Below are 23,887 nucleotides of genomic sequence, written 5' to 3'. Positions count from 1 at the left end.
ATGAGAGGATGTTGCAATTATCTTGAATTTCCTTCAGAAATCCAAGAGTAACTATCAATACAATGATGATGAGAAACATTGCAACATGAAGCTACCCCCATACATCAAAGCAAGGGATTCAAATTAGTGTTACTAAGAGGATCAAGGTCAAGTGCATCGTGAACAAAGGATTCCACATCAAGCACGGACATCAAAAGGACTACATCAAACATCATCAAGGTCAAAGCTACAAGGAAATCATGGATCGAGGTGAAATATACAAGAAAAACAAGCCTAGGCAACTTGAAGTCAGGACTAGGCATCATTCATCAAACATCATCAAGGTCAAAGCTACAAGGAAATCATGGATAGAGGTGTCATATACAAGAAAATCAAGCCTAGGCAACTTGAAGTCGAGACTAGGCATCATTGAGGATAGTGTAACCCAAGGTCAATATTCCCATGTTAGAGGATGAAATGCAAGGATGATCAAGCATATAGTTTCAGAACAGTTAAGCAAAGTTAGAAAGTCAACTTGATCACCCAAAAGATAATACAATTTGGGAATATGCCCCATCATCATCACATTGAGAAAACTGGATAATGTTGAGTATCAAGAGATATTGCTCAACCACAAACACTTCTTCATGTTGATCTACAAGGTGCAAGTAGCTAAGTGGCATCCTAGTTATCATCAACCCAATCAAGTTCTTCCAAGTCAACATGTCTAAGTTCGTTGAACTTGACTCATCCAAAGGTGGAGCAAGTAACACATGGCGATTCATCAAATATTGTTTCGCATACCTACCCTTGTCTCAAATTTGTCAGAATTCAAGGAAGGACATGTGTCCATCAAAATGTAATTTTCTCATTGGCCACAAGAACTTAGTTATAACTAACCCTAATTAAAGTTTTATCTTGTAATTTCAGCCATTGATCTTGAATCAATCTGAGTCGTTGAATTTTATTAAGACCTCTATATAAGGCTCAGTCCTTTCATTTGTAAAGGTTGATAGTTAATAGTTAGAGAATAGTCAATTAGTAGATCAATAGCAGTTAGAGTAGAGTAGGAGGAAAGGAGATTGTTGCCAAAGGTTATTGCAATAACATACTATTTTCATTGAAGTGATGGTGAATCTTGCGTGCTATTTCAACATGTTGCATGGTCTCTACTTCTCATTGTTTAGATGTGTTCGATGAATGGAAGATCTTATTGTTGATGAATGGTGAAGCCTAATGTTCATACTACTTGGAGTTTGTTGATTGTGAATTGTAGTGTGTGGTTAGACTGAACTTGATTAAAAGCTTAACTTAAATTGCTATATGCTCATTGTTCATAACGTTGGTGTGCATAAGTGATATGAAAATCATTTGCTTATCCTTTAGGAGATTGCACCATCTTTGAGTAGTTGTTTCCTCGTGGCGAAGCAAAGCTTGGTTTGGTTGCACCGAGTCAATAATCATTTCTTACATTGTTAGGAGTAGCATAGACTTTCTCAACCCTTTCAGCCTTTTTGTCTTTATTTTTCCAAGTTGAGTAAGATTCCATGTTCCAACTATGTTCATAAACGTGAGTCCCCTTGTGATTACCAGCAATATCACGTCAAATACACTGAATCTATCAAAAGCATAAGTCAATTGTTCACATTGTAAACCTTGGAGTTGTCTCATTTGATCACATCGTATACAATATGAGGTTTCTTTGTTCAAGAGAGGATAGAAAACTTAGTATTTTATTTTATGTTCGAAGTGTCCTAAAAAACACATCAACAAGGTGTAACCCTCAACAATTGTAAAACCATGGCTTGTAGGATTGGCACAATATGTGTATAACTAGTCTCAATGGAATCTTTGAAGGACCATGTGAAAACAGGAAGCAAGTTTTTTGTTAGATTCATGGTGAGCAAATCAAAATCTGAAATTGAGAAATTCAATGGTAATAACTTTGAGTTTTGGAAGTTGAAAGTTGAAAACCTCCTAGTAAAAACAAATCAATGCACGATGGTATCTTCCTTGTAAAAAAGACCTACAAGTACATTTGATAAGGAATAGAATAGATTGGAAAAGAAAACAAGAAGTAACATTCATCTATGTCTTTCAGATTTTGAGTTAATGAATGTATCAAAAAATCTTTTTTCTTATTCATTGTTGATGAAGATAGGAACCCTTTATCAATCCAGGAGTCTTGTAAACAAACTCTTCTTAAAGATGAAATTATATTTCTTAAAAATGAAAGACGGATATTTAGTAAGTGATCATCACAACATCTTTAATTTGAATTTGAGTCAATCAATGATCAGAGGTTTTACTCCACAACCACAAGCCATGGATGGTATATAGTTGTAGTGCATGACAACACACGCAACTTAAGTAAAGTTGGTTAATAGTCTTTGATCACATGTGCGTTACAATGGCTTATTATGTGTTATTATCATTCATTTGGAGAAATCATGTTTCATGTAATGTGCAATATGTTGACATCAACGTACAATCATGAGATAAAGCATGTGACTATTTGTGATATCCCTACCCAAACATTCAAATGACATACCATATCATATAAAATGTATTGCAGTAGAAAATGTATACGTGAATTTAATATATATATTATTCTACTTAGAATTATATATTATTGCCGTAATAAATTATGCTATCTGACGCTACTTCATACACATGTTTATGTTTATATGAAATATTTTTGTATTATATAATATGTTATCAAGCCGTAAACACTAATATCGCTTTAGTGGCTAAATTCCACATATAACCAATTATCGATTAAGAACTATTTATAATCGTTTCCGTAAAACAACTTATGGTAAGTGCTTAATCCATCGATTTGCTGATGCGGTGTAAGTATGAAACGGTATACAGTCAGCATGACTATTCGCAAAAGTCACGACCACAGAGGCATCTATCCAATGTTGTATAAACAAGGTCATCGTGATAAACGAGAAGATTACAAAAAGGAGAGAAGGGAGATAATCGAAGAGGAATTTACAGTTTGCGACCATCCTATACCTCCAGTTCTGCTCAGACCTTAACCATGTACGTATGTTCTGAGGCAAGAGAACATGTCTATGGTATGAGTTCATGATTTACTGCAATTACAATCCAATTATCGTAATCCATCAGCAAACGTTCTTAAGTTGGTAACTGTTGTGACCATTTCACACCTCGCCCCATCAGGATGGGGACCCCCTCTTTTTTCTTGGGTTTTGCTTTCCCTTAGCTAGGGTTTTTCTCCACTTGCTAGGTGTTTTGAGTGAGTTAGTGATCACCTGGGCTGGGTAGATTAGGGTTTCCTTCGAAAAGCTCATCCAGGGTTTCTTTCATAACTAAATTTAACCTGGGCTTGGGGAAGTCATATGGTGTCTGCCTTGAACCCTAGTGTTATCTTCGAAGGATCTTGCCTTTCAGGAGATGGAAAATGGATAAATTGTGCAAAAGGGATAAAAGTCGTAAGTCAAGATAGGTCAGGGTTGTTGGTTTTCGAGTCAAATTCTTGTCTTCTGTCGAGTCGGAGTCGATTAAACAGAGCCAGTGGCAAAGTGAAGATTCGGGAGGCGATTTTAAGAATTGTTGAGCGAATTGAGATTGGAAACGGATAGGTTATGCATCAAGGGATGAGTCTGGAGGTAAAGTCAAGTCTACCTTAGAGGAAATCATGCCAAGACTAAAATTTCGCTCCTGACCCTTCCAAAGGGTCTAGAGTGAAATCCTCATTTGACCCTCGATTTTAGCCTAAGGCATTGATATATTATAAATTATTTAAGTTACATTCTTAAATCAATTTGTAAATTATAATTTGTGTTAAATATATGTGAATGTGCTTTTTATGAATGTTGTGTCCTGCTGTATCCAAAAGAGAGGTCGTATCCAAATGAGAGGTCTCGACAAATAGCCGTATCCATATCCGATGCCATACCCATATCCATATCAGTATCCGTGTCCATGTCCGTGCAACTTTGACAGAAATCCAATTCAAAAATACTGTACTATATGCCTGTCATACCTTGGATTGAATGGAAGTATAGTAATTATATCTTTATGGAATACCCGGTACAAAAATAGCTCCCATGATCAATTGACAACCACTTAATCATGGTGCAGATTCTCTTCTAAACGAGATATTTTTATATAATGGATTCCTTAAGTGTCCTAGCCTGCCCAGTCAGTATTCTCAAAAATTTATAATTTAATTTTTTCAGGTTGATAAGTGGATCAATGGAAAACAAAAAGAGAAAAATTCTGATGTGTATTTTTTTAATTTTTTTATACATAAATAAAAAAGAAAAATAGACCATAAGGATCATTATTCTCTGTTAATATGTTACTGCCTAGCAATTCATCTCGTATGTTAAAAACAAGACTCACCCCTCAATTTGATGGTCCACTGAAGCTCCTGAATGCAAGCTCACTGATTGTATGCCAAGAAGCTTTCTGAGCGGCTTGAATACCATTCTCACCTGAAGCAAATCATTTAATGAGGGAAAAAAATATAATTACACACCAATTGCCATCCTACTTTATTGGATAGTAACAGGGCATAACAATGAAAGAATCTTTTATCAAAGATAAGTGTCAGATCTACCTATGAACTTTTCTGAAGAAATTCATAATATAAAAGAGAGATACACTCAGCAGAAAATGAAGGTAATCAAAAATTGCTTTAGACTATCAGAAGGTCCCATTAAGTTACTACCTTTAGAGCAAATAGCAAGCTTTTCAGAAATTATAAATAATAAATACCATAAACTGACCTTCCGTGCATGTTCTTGGGAAACCACTATGTACAGAACCATAGGACCACAGATAACTGAACCCTTCATCACCTTATTTATCACATGAGAAGCAGCAGCAGAAACTACCCAAGCAGTTTGCTCGAAGTCAAATGAAGCTTTTGAGACTCCCAAGATGTTTGAACCCTTTAAACATGCTTTCCAAAATTCTGTTCCCCACTCATTATTCAAAGTTAATTTCTGAACCCCTTCAGGAATTATGCATTCTTCAAGTTCTATTTTCCTTATTGCATCCAAGGATGTTTTAAAAACCATCTCTGGAATGGCATTTATGTGCAAATTGCTTAGACCTTCAGAAATTCTGCAGTGTCCAAATGAAGATGCTATCCCACTTAGCTTATCTTTCTTCTTCTTTGACTTATTAACATCTTCCACTGGCTTACTAACGTTATTCAATTGGATGACTTTTTTCTGCAACTGACTAGTTTCTATATTATCTAACAAATCCTTTTTTCTTTTCTTTCTTTTTTGGTTAGAATTGCTGATCTCCTCTTGAGCAAAAGATGTTTTCTGAACTACCGCATCTCTTTTCCCCACATGTTCTTGAATCCCAGATTTCGAAAGTACTCTCTTTTTGCCACCTTGTTTCTTCTGAGAAATCTGCTCAATTGTGTCATTAAACGGGTTTTCAGGAGTTGGGAGTGAATAGCACATACCCTGCAACATCATAGTAGCAAACATCAGACAATGCCTGAAGTAGACAAATATCAAATTAAATCCAACATAGAAGAACAGTGTGCTCTTTTAAGCTATACAAATCTGTGCACAGATGTCATGACCCCGTTTTGAATGAGGCTAGTTGGCCTCATGGCGGTGTTCTCTAACACCCACATTTACTTTAGAATAAATGAATAAATTGCAAATTTATAATAAATGAAATTATTATTAAATTTCCTAAATCGTAAGTGGGCTGACCTGTTGGGTTTGGCAGTTAGTTTAATTTATATTTTTGTTTTTGTCTTTTGTGCTAGCCGACTTGAGGTCGGCCATTCCCTTACCCCAGCACACAAAGCCTTTTAATTTATATTTTTGTTTTTGTCTTTTGTGCTAGCTGACTTGAGGTCGGCCATTCCCTTACCCCGGCACACAAAGCCTATCTAAGGCGGACTTCCTGGGGGAGAAGACATGCTTGATTTCAGATCGAATTGCCTCTGTGCAACGCAGGCTTTCTAGGACGGAACCTCCATGAGCCAAGCCAGGTAGGACATTCCCCCTATGCTGGATTCTATTGAGCTTGAGCATCAAAATATTGATTTTCTGAGACATCTCTGATGAATGATTGTTAACAGCAGGAAATAGAAGGATTGGAAATAGGATAAGGCAGGAGGTAGAACTAAGCATCCATGAACCTGATATAGGCTGCTTGGAGATCCTGGTTTGTCTTTGCCTTTGTCTTCGACAGGGCAAAGCCAAAGACAAAGTCATTGAGTTGGCAAACAGCAGATCACAGGGAGAAATAATGCATCCAGGGTATAAGTCGCAGCAGAGACCATTGAATGTGTCAACTGGAGGAAACCACCATTACTCCACAAAGTATCGAGCTATTGGAGGCTGCCTAAGATCATTCTACTACTGGATTGAGGATTACACAGATCAGACATTCAATAAGTTAGCAACTTCCAACACCAACCATTGCCCAACTTATACACATCATGCCTGGCAAGGTATACCAAGGGAAAGGGCCTGTTGTAAGTCTGATTCCATCTGGCAAGACTCTCTGATTCTGAATGAAAGACATTGTTTTTTGTATCTCTGTTATTAAGCTGTGACACCTATGCCTGGAGTTCAAATACATTAAATTCATTTGTAATCCATTGATCAAGTCTGAGTTTTGTATTCTCTGGAAATTCATCAAATCTCATTTTAGCTGTCTGAGAACTTTGTATGGATCTGAATTTGATGTATTAACTTTTTGCAAAGAAAGTTAGTTTGGAATTGGCTAGGCATCTAAATTTTATCTTTGTCAATGCAATGCTCATAAGTCTTTGAGTATGCGGTCTCAGCCACCCTTATCTCCTAATTAATGTTTGTTGTTTTATGGTTTTATCTATCATAGTAAATATTATATCTAATATTAATAATTTATAAAATATTTATAGTTTACAAATCAATAAAATTATATTTATATTTATTTATTTTACTTTATATTATATTTATTATTTATTTATTTAGTACTTTTTAAGTTGCCGAGTTTTTGCCGAGTTTTCATCAAGTTTTGGCCGAGTCAAAAAATTTGGGCTTGCTGAGTACTTTCCGAGTTTGAGTATGTGATCCATGGGTGGGATGATACCCAATCCTCTTTACCAATCATTTCTGAGCAATTTGTAAATATTTCTGCCCTATGATAATCCCATTCATCTCCTTACTGTTACACGCGCACTGTGGCATAGGGATCACATGGATTTGCAGAAGGTTGCAGTCTGAGAGGAATCACGTGGATGTTTTCCTAGAATCACTGATCTCTTGGAGCTCTAGGCACATGTTTGATCGATCTACCCTCACCTTTGTCTTCAACAGGGCTCAGGCGCCAACAAGAGACTACAGCAGAATCAAGTGGAGACACGCTATGCCCAGGCCATCATTAAGATTGAAGCCCATCAACCTGGCAGAGCATGTACCAGATCGTGTTTGGGAATCAAGACATCTCTGGAGGAGTATCCCAAGTATTCCAGAGGAGATCGAAATAGCCAGAGTCATCTTTGTATTGAATTGCATTAGATCAAGGCGGCTTAACAAATCTGTATGTAATTGATTCACATATCAGTCTCTATGTGCAGTTTGGAATTCATTTCCACTCCTTAGTGTATGTCTGAATCTGCCCTGGTAATCAGAAATATGTTCTATTTTGTAATGAGATGTAAGTTTCAAACTTTTGTGAAAAATCAATCTACACTCTATTCAAAATAAGTGTTCCTTTTTAGTTGGTTCTTTTCAGTGGTATTAGAGCTTTTGATCCTACCAATCATGGGTCTGATTGATGAGAGGAGGAGGGCAGAGGTACAAGCAGAGGAAAAAAAAAGAAGAGTCCCAACATGAGTGATCCAATTGACAAAGATGCAAGGGCCTTCTTTAAGCGATCTGAGGAACATCATCTCAGTATGTCTGAAACACTAAAGGAAGTTGCCTAGTTGTTGAAAGGAGTCCCCCACAATCAAAATAATGACAACCCAGCAAACGATAAGAGCAAGGGAAGCCATTCCAACAATGGAAAAACTGAGGAGGTAAGAGCTTCCAATACCAGATCATTTAGGGCTAAGTTCTTGTCAAATGAGGAGGTTGGAGAAAGTCAGCCAAATAAAGTCAATGAAATGGATTGCCTTTTAACCGAATATAATGTGTTGAGTGAGGCAGTTAAGAACAACATGACCTATATGGAGTATTGTGAATTGAAATCGAAAGGTGGACATAGGAGGAGAGGGTATAAAGAAAGAAAAGACATCCAACATCGATTGGGAAAGATCACAATTCCCAATTTTGATGGGACGAGTAATATATCAGCAAGATCATGGTTACAAAAGCTTCATACTTATTTTTCATTGAATCCCATGATGGAGGAAGAGGCCAAGTTTGAGACCCTAAACTTGCAAGGAGTGGCCCACGAATGGTGGTACCATGGATTAGTAACTCAAGGGCATGATTCTATTTCCACTGTTGAAGAATTCAGTCAAAGGCTAATTGTTAGATTTGATAGGACAGACCCAGAGGTTCATTTCAGACACTTAGCACAATTGAAACAAGATGCAATGATAGAGGATTATGTTGCTGAATTCCAAATACTTGCAGTTATGGTGCCAGATGTGGCGGATAAGAGGTTTGTGGTATTTTTTTCGAAGGGTCTAGCTGAGCGTTTCAGAGGATTACTCAAAGCTTTAAACCCTGCAACGTTCCCTGAAGCCATCACTACAACTCTTAATTTGGAGGACTCAGTTTTAAGGGATAGCTTCAATAGTAGGACAGCTCCACCTAAGCAGTTCAGTTCAAAAAGCCCTTCCAAAAGAGAATAACACCCCCCAAAGTACCGACAACAAACCCTGGACAGATGGATGTAAGCGGAAGGGAGTTAAGGAGGAGAAAACTGTGCTTTACATGCAAAGAGCCATGGCAGCCAGGTCATCAATGCCTAGGTAAGGGGCAATTGCACTATATAGAGGTAATTTCTGATGAAGATACAGAAAGTGAAGGTGCTGGTTCTGAGAATGAAACAGAAAAAGTTGAAGGGCCAGCAGGAGGCACCCTTGCAGCTCTCATAGGTGAACCACATTATAATGCTTTCCGCCTTAAAGGAGTCTTAAGAGGAAAGAATGTAATAATCCTCATTAACAATAGAACCAATTACAATTATGTTAATGAGGAAGTGGTAAGAAGCCTTGGTCTGAATACAGACCCAATTGAAGGGTTTGAGGTGAAGGTAGCTAGTGGAACAGTCCTTTCTTGTACCCAGAAGGTACCCCAAATGGAGTTGGCAATGGGGGAATATAAATTGAAGGACGATTTTTATGTAATAGACATGGAAATGGAAGTAGTTTTGGGATGTCAACGGCTGTATGCAATTGACAAATATGAGACCAGCCACCGAACCATGGAGATCTTTTCAACATAATGGAAAAAAGGTAGTGTTGCGTGGGTTATCCAACAAAGAAACAATGGAAATATCAGCAAAAAGGAAGTAGCAAGTTTTCCATAAAGCACAAGTAGCATGGGTAGCAGAATGCTCAATCACCAATACAATTGCTGTTAGGAAAGAGGGTATTCCCAATGTGCAGATTCAATCTATCTTGGATAAGCATAACAAAGTATTTCAAGACATTCCAACAGAACTGCCCCCTGATAGAGGTTTTCAGTATATTACTGAGCTTGAGGAAGGAGCGAAACCAGTGATGATTATTCCCTATCGCCATCCAAAGGTGTATAAGGAAGAAATTGAGAAGGCAATCAAGGAATTGTTAGATATGGGACATATAAGACCTAGTTCCAGCTCTTTTGCATCTTCCATAATGCTGGTCAAAAAGAAGGATGGAACTATGAGAATGTGTATTGATTATCAAGCCCTCAACAAGAGGACTATTAAGAACCGCTACCCAATACCACAAATTGATGAATTGATTAATGAGCTACATGGAGCTAGGTATTTTTCCAAGATTGATTTGTGTTCAGAATATCACCAAATCAAGGTCAGGGATGAGGATGTACACAAGACAGCATTTCGGTATCACTATGGGCACTATGAATTTTTGACGATGCCCTTTGGACTAACAAATGCTCTAGCAACTTTCCAACCATGTATGAAACAGGTATTCATCCTACAATTGAGAAAATTCGTTTTGGTTTTCTATGATGACATTTTGATCTATTGCAAAACCTGGGAAGATCATTTAAAACACTTGGATGAGGTGTTAAATATTTTAGAGCAGCAGTCCTTTTATGCCAAAGCATCTAAGTGTGAGTTTGGGTTGCAAGAAATCTTGTATTCAAGATTCAAAATCAGTGAACATGGGGTGAGTGTAGATGAGGAAAAAATAGAAGCCCAAACAATCTAACGCAGCTGAGAGATCTTGTTGTGTTATGTACCTACAATAGAAGATTTGTAAGAGGGTTCTCACAACTTGCTGCCCTCTTAACAAATCTAACAAAGAAGGGAGTATTCGCATGGACACTACCAGCTCAATAAGCCTTTGATAAGCTCAAATAAATAATGGGTTTGTGTCCTGTTTTGGTGATATCAGATTTTTCACTTCCCTTTGTTTTGGAATGTGATGCATCCGATGAAGGGGTAGGGGCTGTTTTGACGCAAAATAAACATCCCATAGCATATGAGAGTAGGAAGTTCAAAGAGGCTAAGCGTAAGCCCTCAATTTATGACAAAGAAATGCTGGCTATAATGGATGCCTTGTCCAAATTCAGGCAATACTTGGTTTGTACTAAGTTTGTGGTTAAGATAGATCACAACAGTTTGAAGTACTTCCTCAATCAAAGAGACTTGAATGATAGGAAGCAGAAATGGATAAGCAAAAGTCAGGCTTATGTTTTGACATTGAGTATGTAAAGGGGCATAATAATGTGGTGGCTGATGCATTATCTAGAAAAGCTCATTTAAATTCAAATTCCGATATATCTACTGATTGGAAGTCATTAATTACAGCTGATTATGTAAAAATTTCATTTGCTAATGATATTTTGGAAGGAAAGGTGCAAGATGGCAGGTTCAAAACAGCAGATGAGCTGATTCTTTACAAAGGACGAGTATACATCACACTTGAATCTAAAATGAAGGAAAAGATTCTTAAAGCTTGCCATGACAACAAACTTGCTAGCCATCCAGGTTTCTACAAAACATACAAACAAGGGAACATTTCTCATGGAAAGGATTGAAAAAAAGATGTGATGCAACATGTAAGGGAGTGCAAGGAATGTCAACAAAACAAGGAGGAGCATGTGTTCCCTGCAGGGTTATTGCAGCCTTTGCCTATCCCAAATCAAAAATGGGAGAGCACTTCGATGGATTTCATCACCAAGTTACCAAAGGTTTAGGGTAAGGACTATCTATATATGGTGATAGATAGACTCACTAAATATGCTCATTTTCATGCTATATCATCCAATTTTAGGGTACCTCAAGTGGCAAATCTGGTTTTTAGGGAAATTTTCAGACTTCCTTGTTTGCCAAAAACAATTGTGAGTGATAGGGACAGCACTGTCCCTACTTAGTATGCTTTTGCAAGAATTGTTTCATTTATCAGGGACGGAGTTGATAGAGTTGACACCAAGCACAAGCTATCAACCTCAAATAGATGGACAAACTGAAATTGTGAATAAATAAATTGAGAGATATTTGAGGAACTATGTCACAAGGCAACAAACAGCATGGATTAATGGTTGCACTTGGGTGAGTACTGTTACAATACATCTTATCACATGTCTATTGGTATGACCCCTTTTAAAGCACTCTATGGGTATGATGCTATGTCATTTATGGATCTGATATTTATTGATAGTAGAATGCCAAGTGCAAAAGATTCAATACAGCAAAGTAAAGACATCATGGAGTTCTCAAAAAAAAATTGTAGCAAGCTCAGAATCAACAAAAGTTGTATGTGGGTCGACATCGAACCGAAAGGTCATTTGAGGTTGGAGACATGGTATTTTCGAGACTGCAGCCCTACTGACAATCTTCAATCAAAGGAAGAGGAGCAAAAAAGTTAAAAACACGTTTCTACGGTCCTTATCAAGTGATAAGTAAGGTAGGGCAAGTTGTTTATGAGCTGGAATTACCACCCAGCAGCAGAATCCACAATACATTCCATGTCTCTTGCCTCAAAAAGGCACTGGGTCAGCAGATTATACCTTCTATGGAGTTGCCACCACTTGATTATAAGGGCAAATTAATACTAGAGCCTGGAACAATGTTCAATGTGAGGGAAAAGAGGCTAAGGAACAAAGTAATTCCTGAGTACTTGGTGAAGTAGAAGGGACTACCACCATAAAATGCAACTTGGGAAGGAATAGACATTTTCGAGCATCCCAATTTGAAATTGCTTGAGATCAAGCAATTAGAGGATGGGAGGACTCTAATGTCCCCAATTTAAGGAGTGGCCTTTGGGGCTAGCAGTGTTTTATAGCACCTTACTTCTTTATTTTTGCATTTTTGTTTCTTAATAAATTGGGAATTTCAGACAAATAACATTGTCTAAATTCCCTATGTTCCCTATGTCGGTCTGGGCCGACCTACTTGGAGTTAGTAAATTTAATAATTTTATTTGTTTTAGTTGTTTATGCCGACCTTGGGACGGTGGCTACCTAACAAGGCACAAGGGCTACTTATAGAGGTGTGCACCTCTCTATTGAACATGTTGGGAATTTGAATAAAGTGCAATGCATCAAGAAAATTGTGGAAGGCGATCTAAGAGGTGGAATGATACCCACGTCCTCTTTACCAATCATTTATGAGCAATTTGTAAATATTTCTGCCCTTTGATAATCACATTCATCTCCTTATTGTTACGCGAGCACTGTGGCACAGGGATCACATGGATTTGGAGAAGGTTGCAATCTAAGAAGAATCGCATGGGTGTTTATCTAGAAACACCGATCTCTTGGAGCTCTAGGCACGTGTTTGATTGATTTGACCTCGCCTTTGTCTTCAATAGGGCTCAAGCACCAATAAGAGACTGCAACGGAATCATGTTGAGATGCGCTAAGCCCAAGCCATCATTAAGATTGAAGCCCATCAACCTAGCAGAGCATGTACCAAATCATGTTTGGGAATCAAAACATATCTGAAATGGTAATTGCATGATTAAATTAATGAAGAGAAACGAATACATATAGGCAATTACAAGACGATGTTTCTAAATGAAACAATCGTGAATAGACAACTAAATTAGAAACAAACTAAAACTAACTAATGACCATTAATAATAGAATAAATACTTTAATACTAATAATATAATAAATAATTTAGTGCCCTCCTTTAATGGTCATCCTATCAACTACACAAAGCCCCTAAACTTGACAAACTTGCCTGGGCTCAAAGACTTGGTCAGAATGTTTGCAGTCTGGTCCACAGTTGGAACATACTACAAGACCACAGTTCCATCTTCAAAAATCTATCGAATGAAATGATAATGAAACTCTAAATATTTGGTTCATTCATGGAAGACTGGATTCTTGGCAAGTTTCAACACCCCTTGATTGTCACAGTACAAGAGTGAAGACCCTACTTGAGACATTTTCATGTCAGAAAGCATCCTTCGAAGCCAAACTACCTCACATGTTGCCTTAACAATTCCCTGATACTCTGCTTTTGTCAAAGAAAGAGCTATTGCTTGTTGCTTCTTATTGGTCCATGTGACTGCACCTATGCCAAGACTGAAGACATACCCAAAAGTAGACGTCTTGTCATCAACAAAACTTGTCCAATCTAAGTCTATAAAACCAATAAGCCAAGGATCTTTGCTTTACTTATACAGAATGCCAAAGTCAAATGTTCCTTTCACATTTCTCAGTACATGCTTCATTGCAACCTAATGTTCTTCTTTTGGGGCTATCAAGAAACGAGATATGTAGCTCACAACATAACCAAGATCAAGTCTAGTGGTTGTAAGATAGATGAGGCTGCCAACTAGTTGCCTAATTGTCAACTCATTCATCACAGGTGAATCTAATTTGGTTGATAGTTTAAACCCTTTCGCCATAGGTGTAGACGAAGGTTTGCAATCTTGCATCCTGAACTTCTCCAACAAACTCTTGGCATACTTCGACTTAGAGAAAAAAATGCTACCACTTGTCTACCAAACCTCTACAGCAAGACAATAATACAAAAGTTCCAAATCTGTCACATTAAACGCCTAACACAAGTTCTATTTATATTTGCTCAAGCAGGTGTTCTCCACTACCAGTAATGATGATATCATCAACATAGATGACAAGAAAAATGATGTCATTACCAACACTCTTGACATACAAATTGGGATCTGAAGGACTTCTCTGAAAGCCCTGTTGAACCAAGTATTGATCAATCTTGATGTACCATGCCCTACGGGCTTGTTTTAGGCCATAAAGAGCCTTCACCAGCCTACATACCTGGTGCTCTTTGCTTGCAACCTTGAAACCTTGAGGTTGCGTCATGTAGACCTCTTCCTCCAAATCACCATTGAGGAAGGCACTCTTCGCGTCCATTTGATGGACTTTCCAACCAAACTGTGCCACAATGGCTAGAACCAGTCAGATGGTGCTCATCTTTGTTGTAGCAGCAAAGATTTCCTCATAATCAACACCTTCTTTCTGTGAGAAGCCTTTAGCCACCAACCGAGCTTTGTATTTATTAAGTGTCCCATCAGCTTTTTATTTCACTTTGTAGACCCATTTGCAGCCAATGGGTTTCTTCCCAGGTGGAAGATCTAACAAAACCCAAGTGTTATTCTTTAGAAGACTATGATGTTCAACTTCCATAGCCTTTTCCCATTCAGGTATTCCTTTTGCCTCTAAATAAGTCTGGGGATCATAAACACTTTGAATGTTGGCCATAAGAGAAAAATTGACCATGTTCTTCTTGCTCCTCATCATCACGAACATCATCGATGAGCTTTTCCCACCACTTAGGACGGAGTGCAAAACCATCTACTTCCAAATTAGGTGTAACTACATGACTTGGGCTGCCTGGAATAAAATCATCTGGATGTTGATCTAGATTATCCTGAGGGAACTCTGGTGGTACAATATCATGCCTAGGTGATTCCACATCTTCAGGTTCAAAATCATCAGAATCCCTCCCTTCAGGTGAAGCTGATGGAATCCTAACACCTATATTTGTTTTCTACAGAGGTTGATCTCTAGGACACTGGATGGCAGAATTGAGCTAAAAGGGCCCACTATCTTCATCCAAAACCACATCTCTATTGAATGTGAGACAGTCAATGTCCACATCAATTAACCGATAGGCTTTATGATTGTCATTGTAGCCTATAAGCATCAACATCTAACTCTTGGAATCCATCTTTATTCTCTTTGCATCTAGAATCCAAGTATATGCAGTCAAACCAAAAACCCAAAGGTGGTTAAGTTTTGGTTTCCTCCCTGACCAAGCTTCCTCAAGAGTGATCTTCTTAACAGATTGTGTGGGAGACCAATTTAGAAGGTATACGAAGGTATACTGCAATATAGACTGCTTCAGCCCAAAATATCTTAGGCACATTCTTGTTTGCTATCATACATCGAGTCATCTTTGTTATGGTTTGGTTCCTCGACTCAATAACACCATTTTGCTAAGGGGTATAGGGTGTGGTGAATCCACACTTGATATCGTTAACATAGAAGTTTGACAATTCAGTGGAACAGAATTTACCCCCATTATCTGACCTAAGAGTTATGATCTGATGTCCTGACTCTTTTTCAACTAATGCTTTAAACTTTTGAAAATTATTAAACACATCTGATTTTGCTTTGAGAAAAAAAACCCACATTTTTCTGCAAAGAGCATCAACAAACAGAAGAAAATACCTGGCACCAGAGATCAATGTCGTATTTATTGGTCCACAAACATCTGCATGAACCAACTATAATACCTTGGATGCTCTCCAAGCTTGTCCATCGAAGAATGGAGTTCGATGTTGCTTCCCTACTTGGCAAGCTCTGCATACACCATGTGTCTGCTGCTGAATTTCAAAGTAAACCTTCTACCAGATTCTCTCGAGCCAACTATGAGAGATATGATAGTTTTATATGCCCATACCACTGATGCCAAAGAGTGCTTACGGAAGAACTCTTCATGGCCATTGCAATCTCTTGAGACTCTCCTGTATCAATCAGCCTATACAATCCATGATCTTCGAGGCCAACAACAATTGTCTTCTTGGAATCCTTATCAATAATGTGGCACTTGTGTTCACTAAAGACGACATCCAACTTCGGACAATGTTGCATCATCTGACTAACAAAAAGAAGATTCAGCTCCATGCCCGAAACATAGTATACATTGAGAAATATGAGATTTCTCCCACCGGATGTTCTATGAACATTGCCCTTCCCAACAGCCGTATACTCTTTTGTGCATGAAATGTCGAGAAGCTCCAAAATCAATGTACCAGGCAAATGATTTGTTTTGATTTTGCAACCAACATACACATTACCAAAAGGTTGTTGATTAGGCCCTTCAATTTCACTAAGCCATTGGTTGCAAATTTCTCTGTCATCACATGGCACACCCATTTCCTTTTGTTAGATTTCAACATTTGACACTTTGAAGGATTGTATTAGTAGGACACTTGACAAGCTTCCACAACTTCAAAAGGTTGTCAGAACTTTAGATTTTTTGCATTACACAAACCAATCAATCAAATTCTCATCTAACGACCACCACATATCCAAATAATGGCAAAAGCAGACAATTTTACCAGGTATGCCATTGGTTGGTAGAGAGAAAGTCGTCAACATGCAATAGGCCCATGCTCCCTCACCCACTTGGTCACTGAAAAAAAGGTGAAACAGCAATTGACATCATAAATAGTATATTGCAAATCTATTCTTCCAAGTTCCTCAAGAGGTTGTCAGTGAATTATACATTGAGTTGTTACAGCATTGACTATGAAATATATTTTAAAAAGATGGGCATGTGTTTTCTAAAAGATTTTAACTCAAATAAAGCTTATTCTTTATCAATGTTAACATCAAGTTGAGCTGAAGCATCTAACAATCCACACAATTTCAATCCCTCTACTCAAAGGTGTCAAAACCATAGTTACAAGACTCGGACTCGGCAAGCTGATTTTTGACTCGGACTCAGACTTGGCCAAGACTCGACAAATTGAAAAACCCAAGAAATTCAAAAAAAATTGAGGATTTAAAACCTGTTTCATGCATCCTTTAATAAATAAACACTAAAGACACAATAATCTCATCAAATAGAAGCACATACACAAGTTTACATCTATGTTACCCGGGGACGCGTCCCCGACCTGAAAACCCCCGTCCCAGTCCCGGGGACGTTTTGGGGACTTGGGGACAGCCAGGGGACGTTTCCCCCCATCCCCAAATTGTCATGCATTTTGAGGGGGCATCCCCGAAACAGGGGGACACCTGCACTAGCTATGGGGGACATCCGTACATCCTGAGGACGGCTGGTGACGGCTGGGATGTCCCCAATCCGTCCCGGGGATGGACAGACGTCCCCCATATCTAAGGCCATTAAAAAATATTAAAAAAATAAAAAAAATTGTATTTTCAATTTTTTTAAAAAATTTTCTAATATAGGCCTCTTATTAATTCAAATTGTTATTAAAAATAAAAAAATTAAAAGATAATATTTTAAATTTATTAATTTAATTCATAATTTTATATCAAACGTTTAAAATTAATTCATATTATAAATATAAAATATTAAATTCATTGGTTGGGATTCCATTGGATGAGGTGGACGTAGACCATGACAGTGGGAGAGACTCAGAGGACTCTGATTTTGATGCAATGTTAGGAGATGCAGTTTAGGGGCAGCATTATACTTTGCTTTTCTGTATTTAGTTTTACTTAGTACTATTTTGATTTTCATATCGTAATTGACAATGAAACTATATGGCAGCACTGTAGCCTTTGGGCATTTTGACATTTTGTATGTTATTTCTTTAATATCTATTATGATATGCATATTGACAATGTGAATGAATTGAAATTCTGATTAATGAATGCATAATTGCATATTGACAATGTGAATGAATTGAAATTCTGATTAATGAATGCATAATTGCATATTGACAATGTGAATGAATTGAAATTCTGATTTATGAATGCATAATTGTATATTGTCTATTGAGTATTAACAATGTTGTATGTTCAGAATTTACATTCTAAAATGTTTTCAACTTTTCATAGTATCATACACATGCTATATCCATGTTTTCATATGAATATAATGTATATATGCATGCTTTATCCATGTTTTCATATGAACATTTAGAATTTTCCTATATATTTTAAATTTTCCCTATATTTTATATAGCCGTCCCCTTTGCCGTCCCCAAATTTGGCAAAAAAATTTGCTGTCCCGGAAACGCATCCCGCCGTCCCCATCCCAAAAACTCGAGGTAACGTAGGTTTACATTGATCACAAAGTAAAAATGCAAATCAACAACATGTACTGTGGAAATCTGATGAATCTAATTCATAAAATCTTCCCGATATTTGTGGAACACCTACAAACACTTTATAAACTCTATATTGAATTCCTCAATGTGATTATGATTGGACTCATCTTTGTCTGACAACTGCAACTCTTAACCTGACAGGCTAGCAAGGTCGAACCTCTGTTACCACTGTGAGATACCCTTATTAATTTCACCCCAAGTCCTTGTAATATATTCCAAACAATTATAACAAACATTTACACAATGTCTAATGCTCAGAAAATAATATTTGCAAAGCACACTTGGTTTGTAACCAGCTTGACATTTTATAAGAACTCGGACAATTACAACATGGTGCACCTTATCAGCTGTGTCTTCCAACATATTTGCATTCAATCTTATTCAACTAAACAAAGATATTTGCACACTGAATAGCAACTAAAACATAATAAATGAACAGTTATTACTAGACAGATTTGTAGAAATAACTTTAATAGAGAATTTCATAAATCTGAGTTCATAAATATTGACCAATGTTGTTATATGGAACCTAATCAAACTCGAAAATTAAATTTTTCCCACTTTTATCAACGCAATTTCCCCCCAAATTATTCAATGGGTGTTTGGGGGCAGCACCCCTTGCGGGGTCCAGAGTGCCCCCGAAAGCTCAAACGACTTTTATTATTTTATAGAGGCGTCGGGAGTTATTTTTTCTATTGGCTGATATCTAATGCTTAGAAAATAATATTTGTAGAATATCCATCAAAGTCCAAGTTTTGCGTTGGCTTTATCAATCCTCACGTCCTTGAAATTTGTCTCTAATGGAGACTACACTGACTTTTTTTTTTTTTTACTTGCTGGGCGGCAAAGTCTGGGGCTCAGGACTCGGCGAGTTTGCCGAGTCTAACAGACTCGCAAGTTTGTGCAAACCCGGCCAGACTCAGTCAAGTCCGAGTTCAACGTCCTCTAGCCTCAACAAAGGTGACCTGCCTCGGGACTCGCCGAGTCTAAGCCAGACTCTGCAAGTCCTGTAACTCTGGTCAAAACTAGTACAAGCTAAGTGTCCAATGTATTTGGATCAACAATCCAAATTTGTGCTTATTGTGATGATATTTCTATAATCTCACTATTATGCTTGTACCTCTTAAAAAAATAATAGTTAATATCCACAAATTATAGCTGTTGTTTTTTTTTATATTTAAATGTTTTCCTAATGACCATGCTACAACATTCAAGATGCAACTAAGGCACATTTACTCCTAGAACTATTTCATGCAGTCAATTAAATGTAGATTCTCCGCTTGATCAAGGCATTAATTGCCCACCCTTTTTCAGTTTTCTAGTTTTAGTTTCTCTTTTGTATAAATAAGAATAATACACTCAATTGTATGGGCGGAATGCACTAGATATCCTCATGCTAAAAGAGCTCTACAATGTCTACATACTTGATATATTCTCCTATTTTCTAGTTTCAATAGCCTCCTTGTTTCTAGAGTTATTGGAGTGATCCATAAATATGTAATTATGCATTGTAATCATATTAATATAAGAAGTCATGATCAATTTCGTAACTCTTCTACTTATTCAGATCAAGTGGTGAGCATTCATGCACTAAGTGGAGGAAATAGTTCATATAGGCAATTACATGTAGATTCTCCACTTGATCAAGGCATTAATTGCCACCCTGTTTTCAGTTTCCTAGTTTTAGTTTCTCTTTTGTATAAATAAGAATAATGCACTCAATTGTACAAGAGGAATGCACTAGGTATGCTCATGCTAATAGAGCTCTACATACTTGATATATTCTCCTATTTTCTAGTTTCAATAGCCTTCTTGTTTCTAGAGTTATTGGAGTGGTCCATAAATATGTAATCATGCATTGTCATCATATTAATACAATAAGTCATGATCAATTTCACAACTCTTCTATTTATTCATATGGATAGCATTTTATTGGATTTATGAATACTTAAGTAAAATCCATTGATTATTGTTTTGCACTTTCTATTGTTGGAAAATATCCATTTGACCTAGTGATTGCTTCTAGGATCATTCACTTAGATTAGATTTCAATTTAATATTTCTATTCAAGTATTTTCTCAATTTTCTGCTATTATTGAAATTAAAAGTAAGTGCTTAATGAAAATCATAAAAGGAGCTGGCCTTTTAATCCCGAAGATTGTTCTATGAGTCTCATCCCATGCTCACAAGCTTTCCATGCCTAAAAACTAATAAGTATAAGTTTGTCTGAGAACATAAACTTAGAAATCAACAATAACCTTGCTTGAAACTATGATGTAAAACTACAATCCAAAACCCTCATCTTAAAGCAAAAAAGGTACAAACAAAACCACTAGGATAAGAAACCAACCAAGCAAAGCCACCAAGGAGATTACATGATATGTATCCATGGGTTATTTGCAGCATTCTACAAGGTTCTTGACCCTTTTCACTAGCCTAGGAATTCATATCCACATGAGGACAAATGCCCACTAAACTTTCTAAACACCCAAATGAATGAGTCAACCTTGTAAACCCTCAACTGATGATTCTACAACATAAACCCTCTCATAGATTCCCTTCTACTTCATGCCAAGTGGTCAAAGATACCTTACAATGTAACCCTCTATTCAATGCCCCTTACAATCAATATTGTCAATTGTTCGAAAAAATATTCCACTCCACATTTACCTCCAACTACCACATGGGCATCCCATTTCACCCATTCCATGATCTTTGGAAATGCACAAATAAAATAATATTTACAACATTACAATTCTAGCTAGCATCCAAATTACAACATTATTTACAAGTACTCAAGGTGAATAGCACACCATGAGATATTTACATTGCAAAAATATAATAGAGAAACATAAAAGAAACTAATTGTTAGGGAAAACAAGGTCCACAGCCTCCCTGCACTTACAGCATTTGTCTGCACTCACTAGCTTAGCAAATGAATTGGCTACATTCGCTAAAGTGTCACCATTCTCAATTTGAACCTTCTTATCCTCTACCACCCCTTGACCAAAATGATATTGCAAATTAATGTGTTTGGTATGAACATGGTAATTTTGCTACAGTATTTGGTATTTATGCTAGAATGTACCCAATAATAGTTACACCACAACCTCGCCACATCTCCGCTGACCATTTGGGCGCCTTATTGCAGTGGGTGAATTTGTACCCGGTTTAACTCTTTTGGAGGACCTCCGCTGCCATTACGCATAGCTCCTTGACCTTAAAGGAATCTGTGAAATTTAAAATAGCTGCAAGAAGGATTCCGGATAAAAATTGCGTAATAAAAGACATTTGCAGAATCAATCGTTAAAGGTCAAGTCCAACATCATCATTCATCAGACTACTGATCAGTACAAACACTAATTCTTCAAAGGTCTACCAAATAGTTATTTTTCAAAAACCATGTTGCAGCATTGTATGTACTATAATATCAATTGTAATTGATTTTAGTCCATAAGATCAAAATAGTCTACGGCAACCATTTAAGGTAACTGAAAACATACATCCCACGAATTGCAACCTCGCTTAATCAAGCTTACAGTTGCCAAAACCCATTTCATTTTTTGAAGTACCGAAAACCTAAAATCTTTGATTGGGAACAGTCTGAAAGGTAACTTTTATCTACGGAAATTGGCCGCAGATTCTTTAGAAACATTGTCATTCGCATTTTATTTATCCAACACGGAGATTTGCAGCGAAAACATAAATGGAAGTGAAAATTGGGACGAGTACTCACTCTGCACATCCGACGCGTTTGGTCTTTTTTACGTCGTTTTGCAGCAATAATATCATTTACGTGGACGGAAGAGGTAGCCAAATCCTTCCTCATGCGTTTGCGAATACCCTTGTTGCGCTTCTTTGCAATTGCGTCGTCTCCTTTCCCCATCTCTTCTGCCGCGGAGCTCAACCCAATAGTAGACAAGTATAACACTGTAAATATTTCAAATTTAGGTCTGAGTAGATTTAAAACTGCACTGGCGTTTTTGGATTTTATTATATAGAACTTTTTAGTACCGTTTCTCATTATATTCTATGAGGAAATAATAGTTATAGTAACAGAATAAAAATAGAAGGATAAATTGCAGAAGACAAAAGGAGACATTATGTAAAAATCAGAAAAGGAAGGAAAATAGGGAAAGATATCTATTAAATCAGTATCATATTTTTAATATGTTATGTTTTTGTTGTGTGGTTTTTGTCAAAGTTTAGGATGGGATAGGTTTTTATAAAAGGGTAAATTATAGACAGACAAAATGAAACATCATCAGTAAAAATCAGAAAAAGAGGGAAAAGAGGGAAAGATAACTATTAAATCAATATCATATTTTTAATATGTTCTTTCTCTAGTAAATCAGTATCATATTTTTAATATGTTCTTGTTGTGTTTCAAAGTTTAGGATGGGATAGGTTTTTATCTATGAATATTAAATTTTCTTGATGTCTTAAATGGTATTTTTAAATGACATTTTTGTAATAGCTTTGCAAATAAGATTTGGGCAAAAAATTGGAGTCAAATAAAAAAGAGAGAAAAAAGTGGGAAGCAACATGTCATTTTTGTCAAAAAAAACAATTGTTGCTTATTGTGAATCCTCTCTTATTTCAAAGCTTAGGGTTGGTCACCATGTGACTATTTAGCTTATTTTGGCTAACAATCACTTCTCAATTTTTTTCTAACTAATTTGTGGAGCTAGTGGTCCCATGAGTATTAGATTTGGCTACTTAATTTTAAGCAATCATCTTAATATAGAACTTTTTAGTACCATTTCTCATTATATTCTATCAAGAAATAATAGTTATAGTGACAGAATAAAAATAAAAGGGTAAATTGCAGACAGACAAAAGGAGACATCATCACTAAAAATCAGAAAAGGAGGGAAAAGAGGGAAAGATATCTATTAAATTAGTATCATATTTTTAATATGTTCTTGTTGTGTTGTTTTTTTCAAAGTTTACGACAGGATAGGTTTTTATCTATGAATATTAAATTTTCTTGATGTCTTAAATGGTATTTTTAAATGACATTTCTATAATAGCTTTGCAAATAAGATTTGGGCAAAAAATTGGAGTCAAATAAAAAAGAGAGAAAAAAGTGGGAAGCAACATGTCATTTTTGTCAAAAAAATAATTGTTGCTTATTGTGAATCCTCTCTTATTTCAAAGCTTAGGGTTGGTCACCATGTGACTATTTAGCTTATTTTGGCTAACAGACACTTCTCAATTCTTTTCTAACTAATTTGTGGAGCTAGTGGTCCCACGAGTATTAGATTTGGCTACTTAATTTTTAAGCAATCATCTTAAAAATATGTTTCTATTTATCAACGAATAGGTATTGTGTGCGGGAAATGAGGGCGACAGAAACGTAAAAGTCTGGTTCAAAAGGCCCACACACCAATGAGACTCTTGGTGCAAATTATAGGAACTATATTGAAATAGCTCAACTTCCCAAGGGGTGTCCCATTGTCTATCTCACAGGAT

The 23,887-nt window shown here is 36.8% G+C and overlaps 1 protein-coding gene across 1 annotated transcript in view; it reads right to left on the bottom strand.

Moving 5' to 3' along the window:
• Positions 1–22,486, bottom strand: part of LOC131076330 (ATP-dependent RNA helicase DBP3) — a 120,553-nt gene extending 98,067 nt beyond the window's left edge. The window contains exons 1-3 of the mRNA XM_058013469.2: positions 22,149–22,486; positions 4,743–5,438; positions 4,357–4,448 (exon numbers count right to left, since the gene is read on the bottom strand). Coding sequence (XP_057869452.1) covers positions 4,357–4,448; positions 4,743–5,438; positions 22,149–22,436 — 1,076 coding nt within the window. The 5' untranslated portion in view covers positions 22,437–22,486. The remainder of the gene's footprint in view (positions 1–4,356; positions 4,449–4,742; positions 5,439–22,148) is intronic.
• Positions 22,487–23,887: the final 1,401 nt, after the last annotated feature.

The sequence above is a fragment of the Cryptomeria japonica genome, chromosome 11, assembly GCF_030272615.1.
Source record: "Cryptomeria japonica chromosome 11, Sugi_1.0, whole genome shotgun sequence".
In the NCBI taxonomy this organism is placed as follows: domain Eukaryota; kingdom Viridiplantae; phylum Streptophyta; class Pinopsida; order Cupressales; family Cupressaceae; genus Cryptomeria; species Cryptomeria japonica.
The sequence above is the reverse complement of the archived record's forward strand: the minus strand, read 5'-3'. Positions and strand labels throughout refer to the sequence as shown.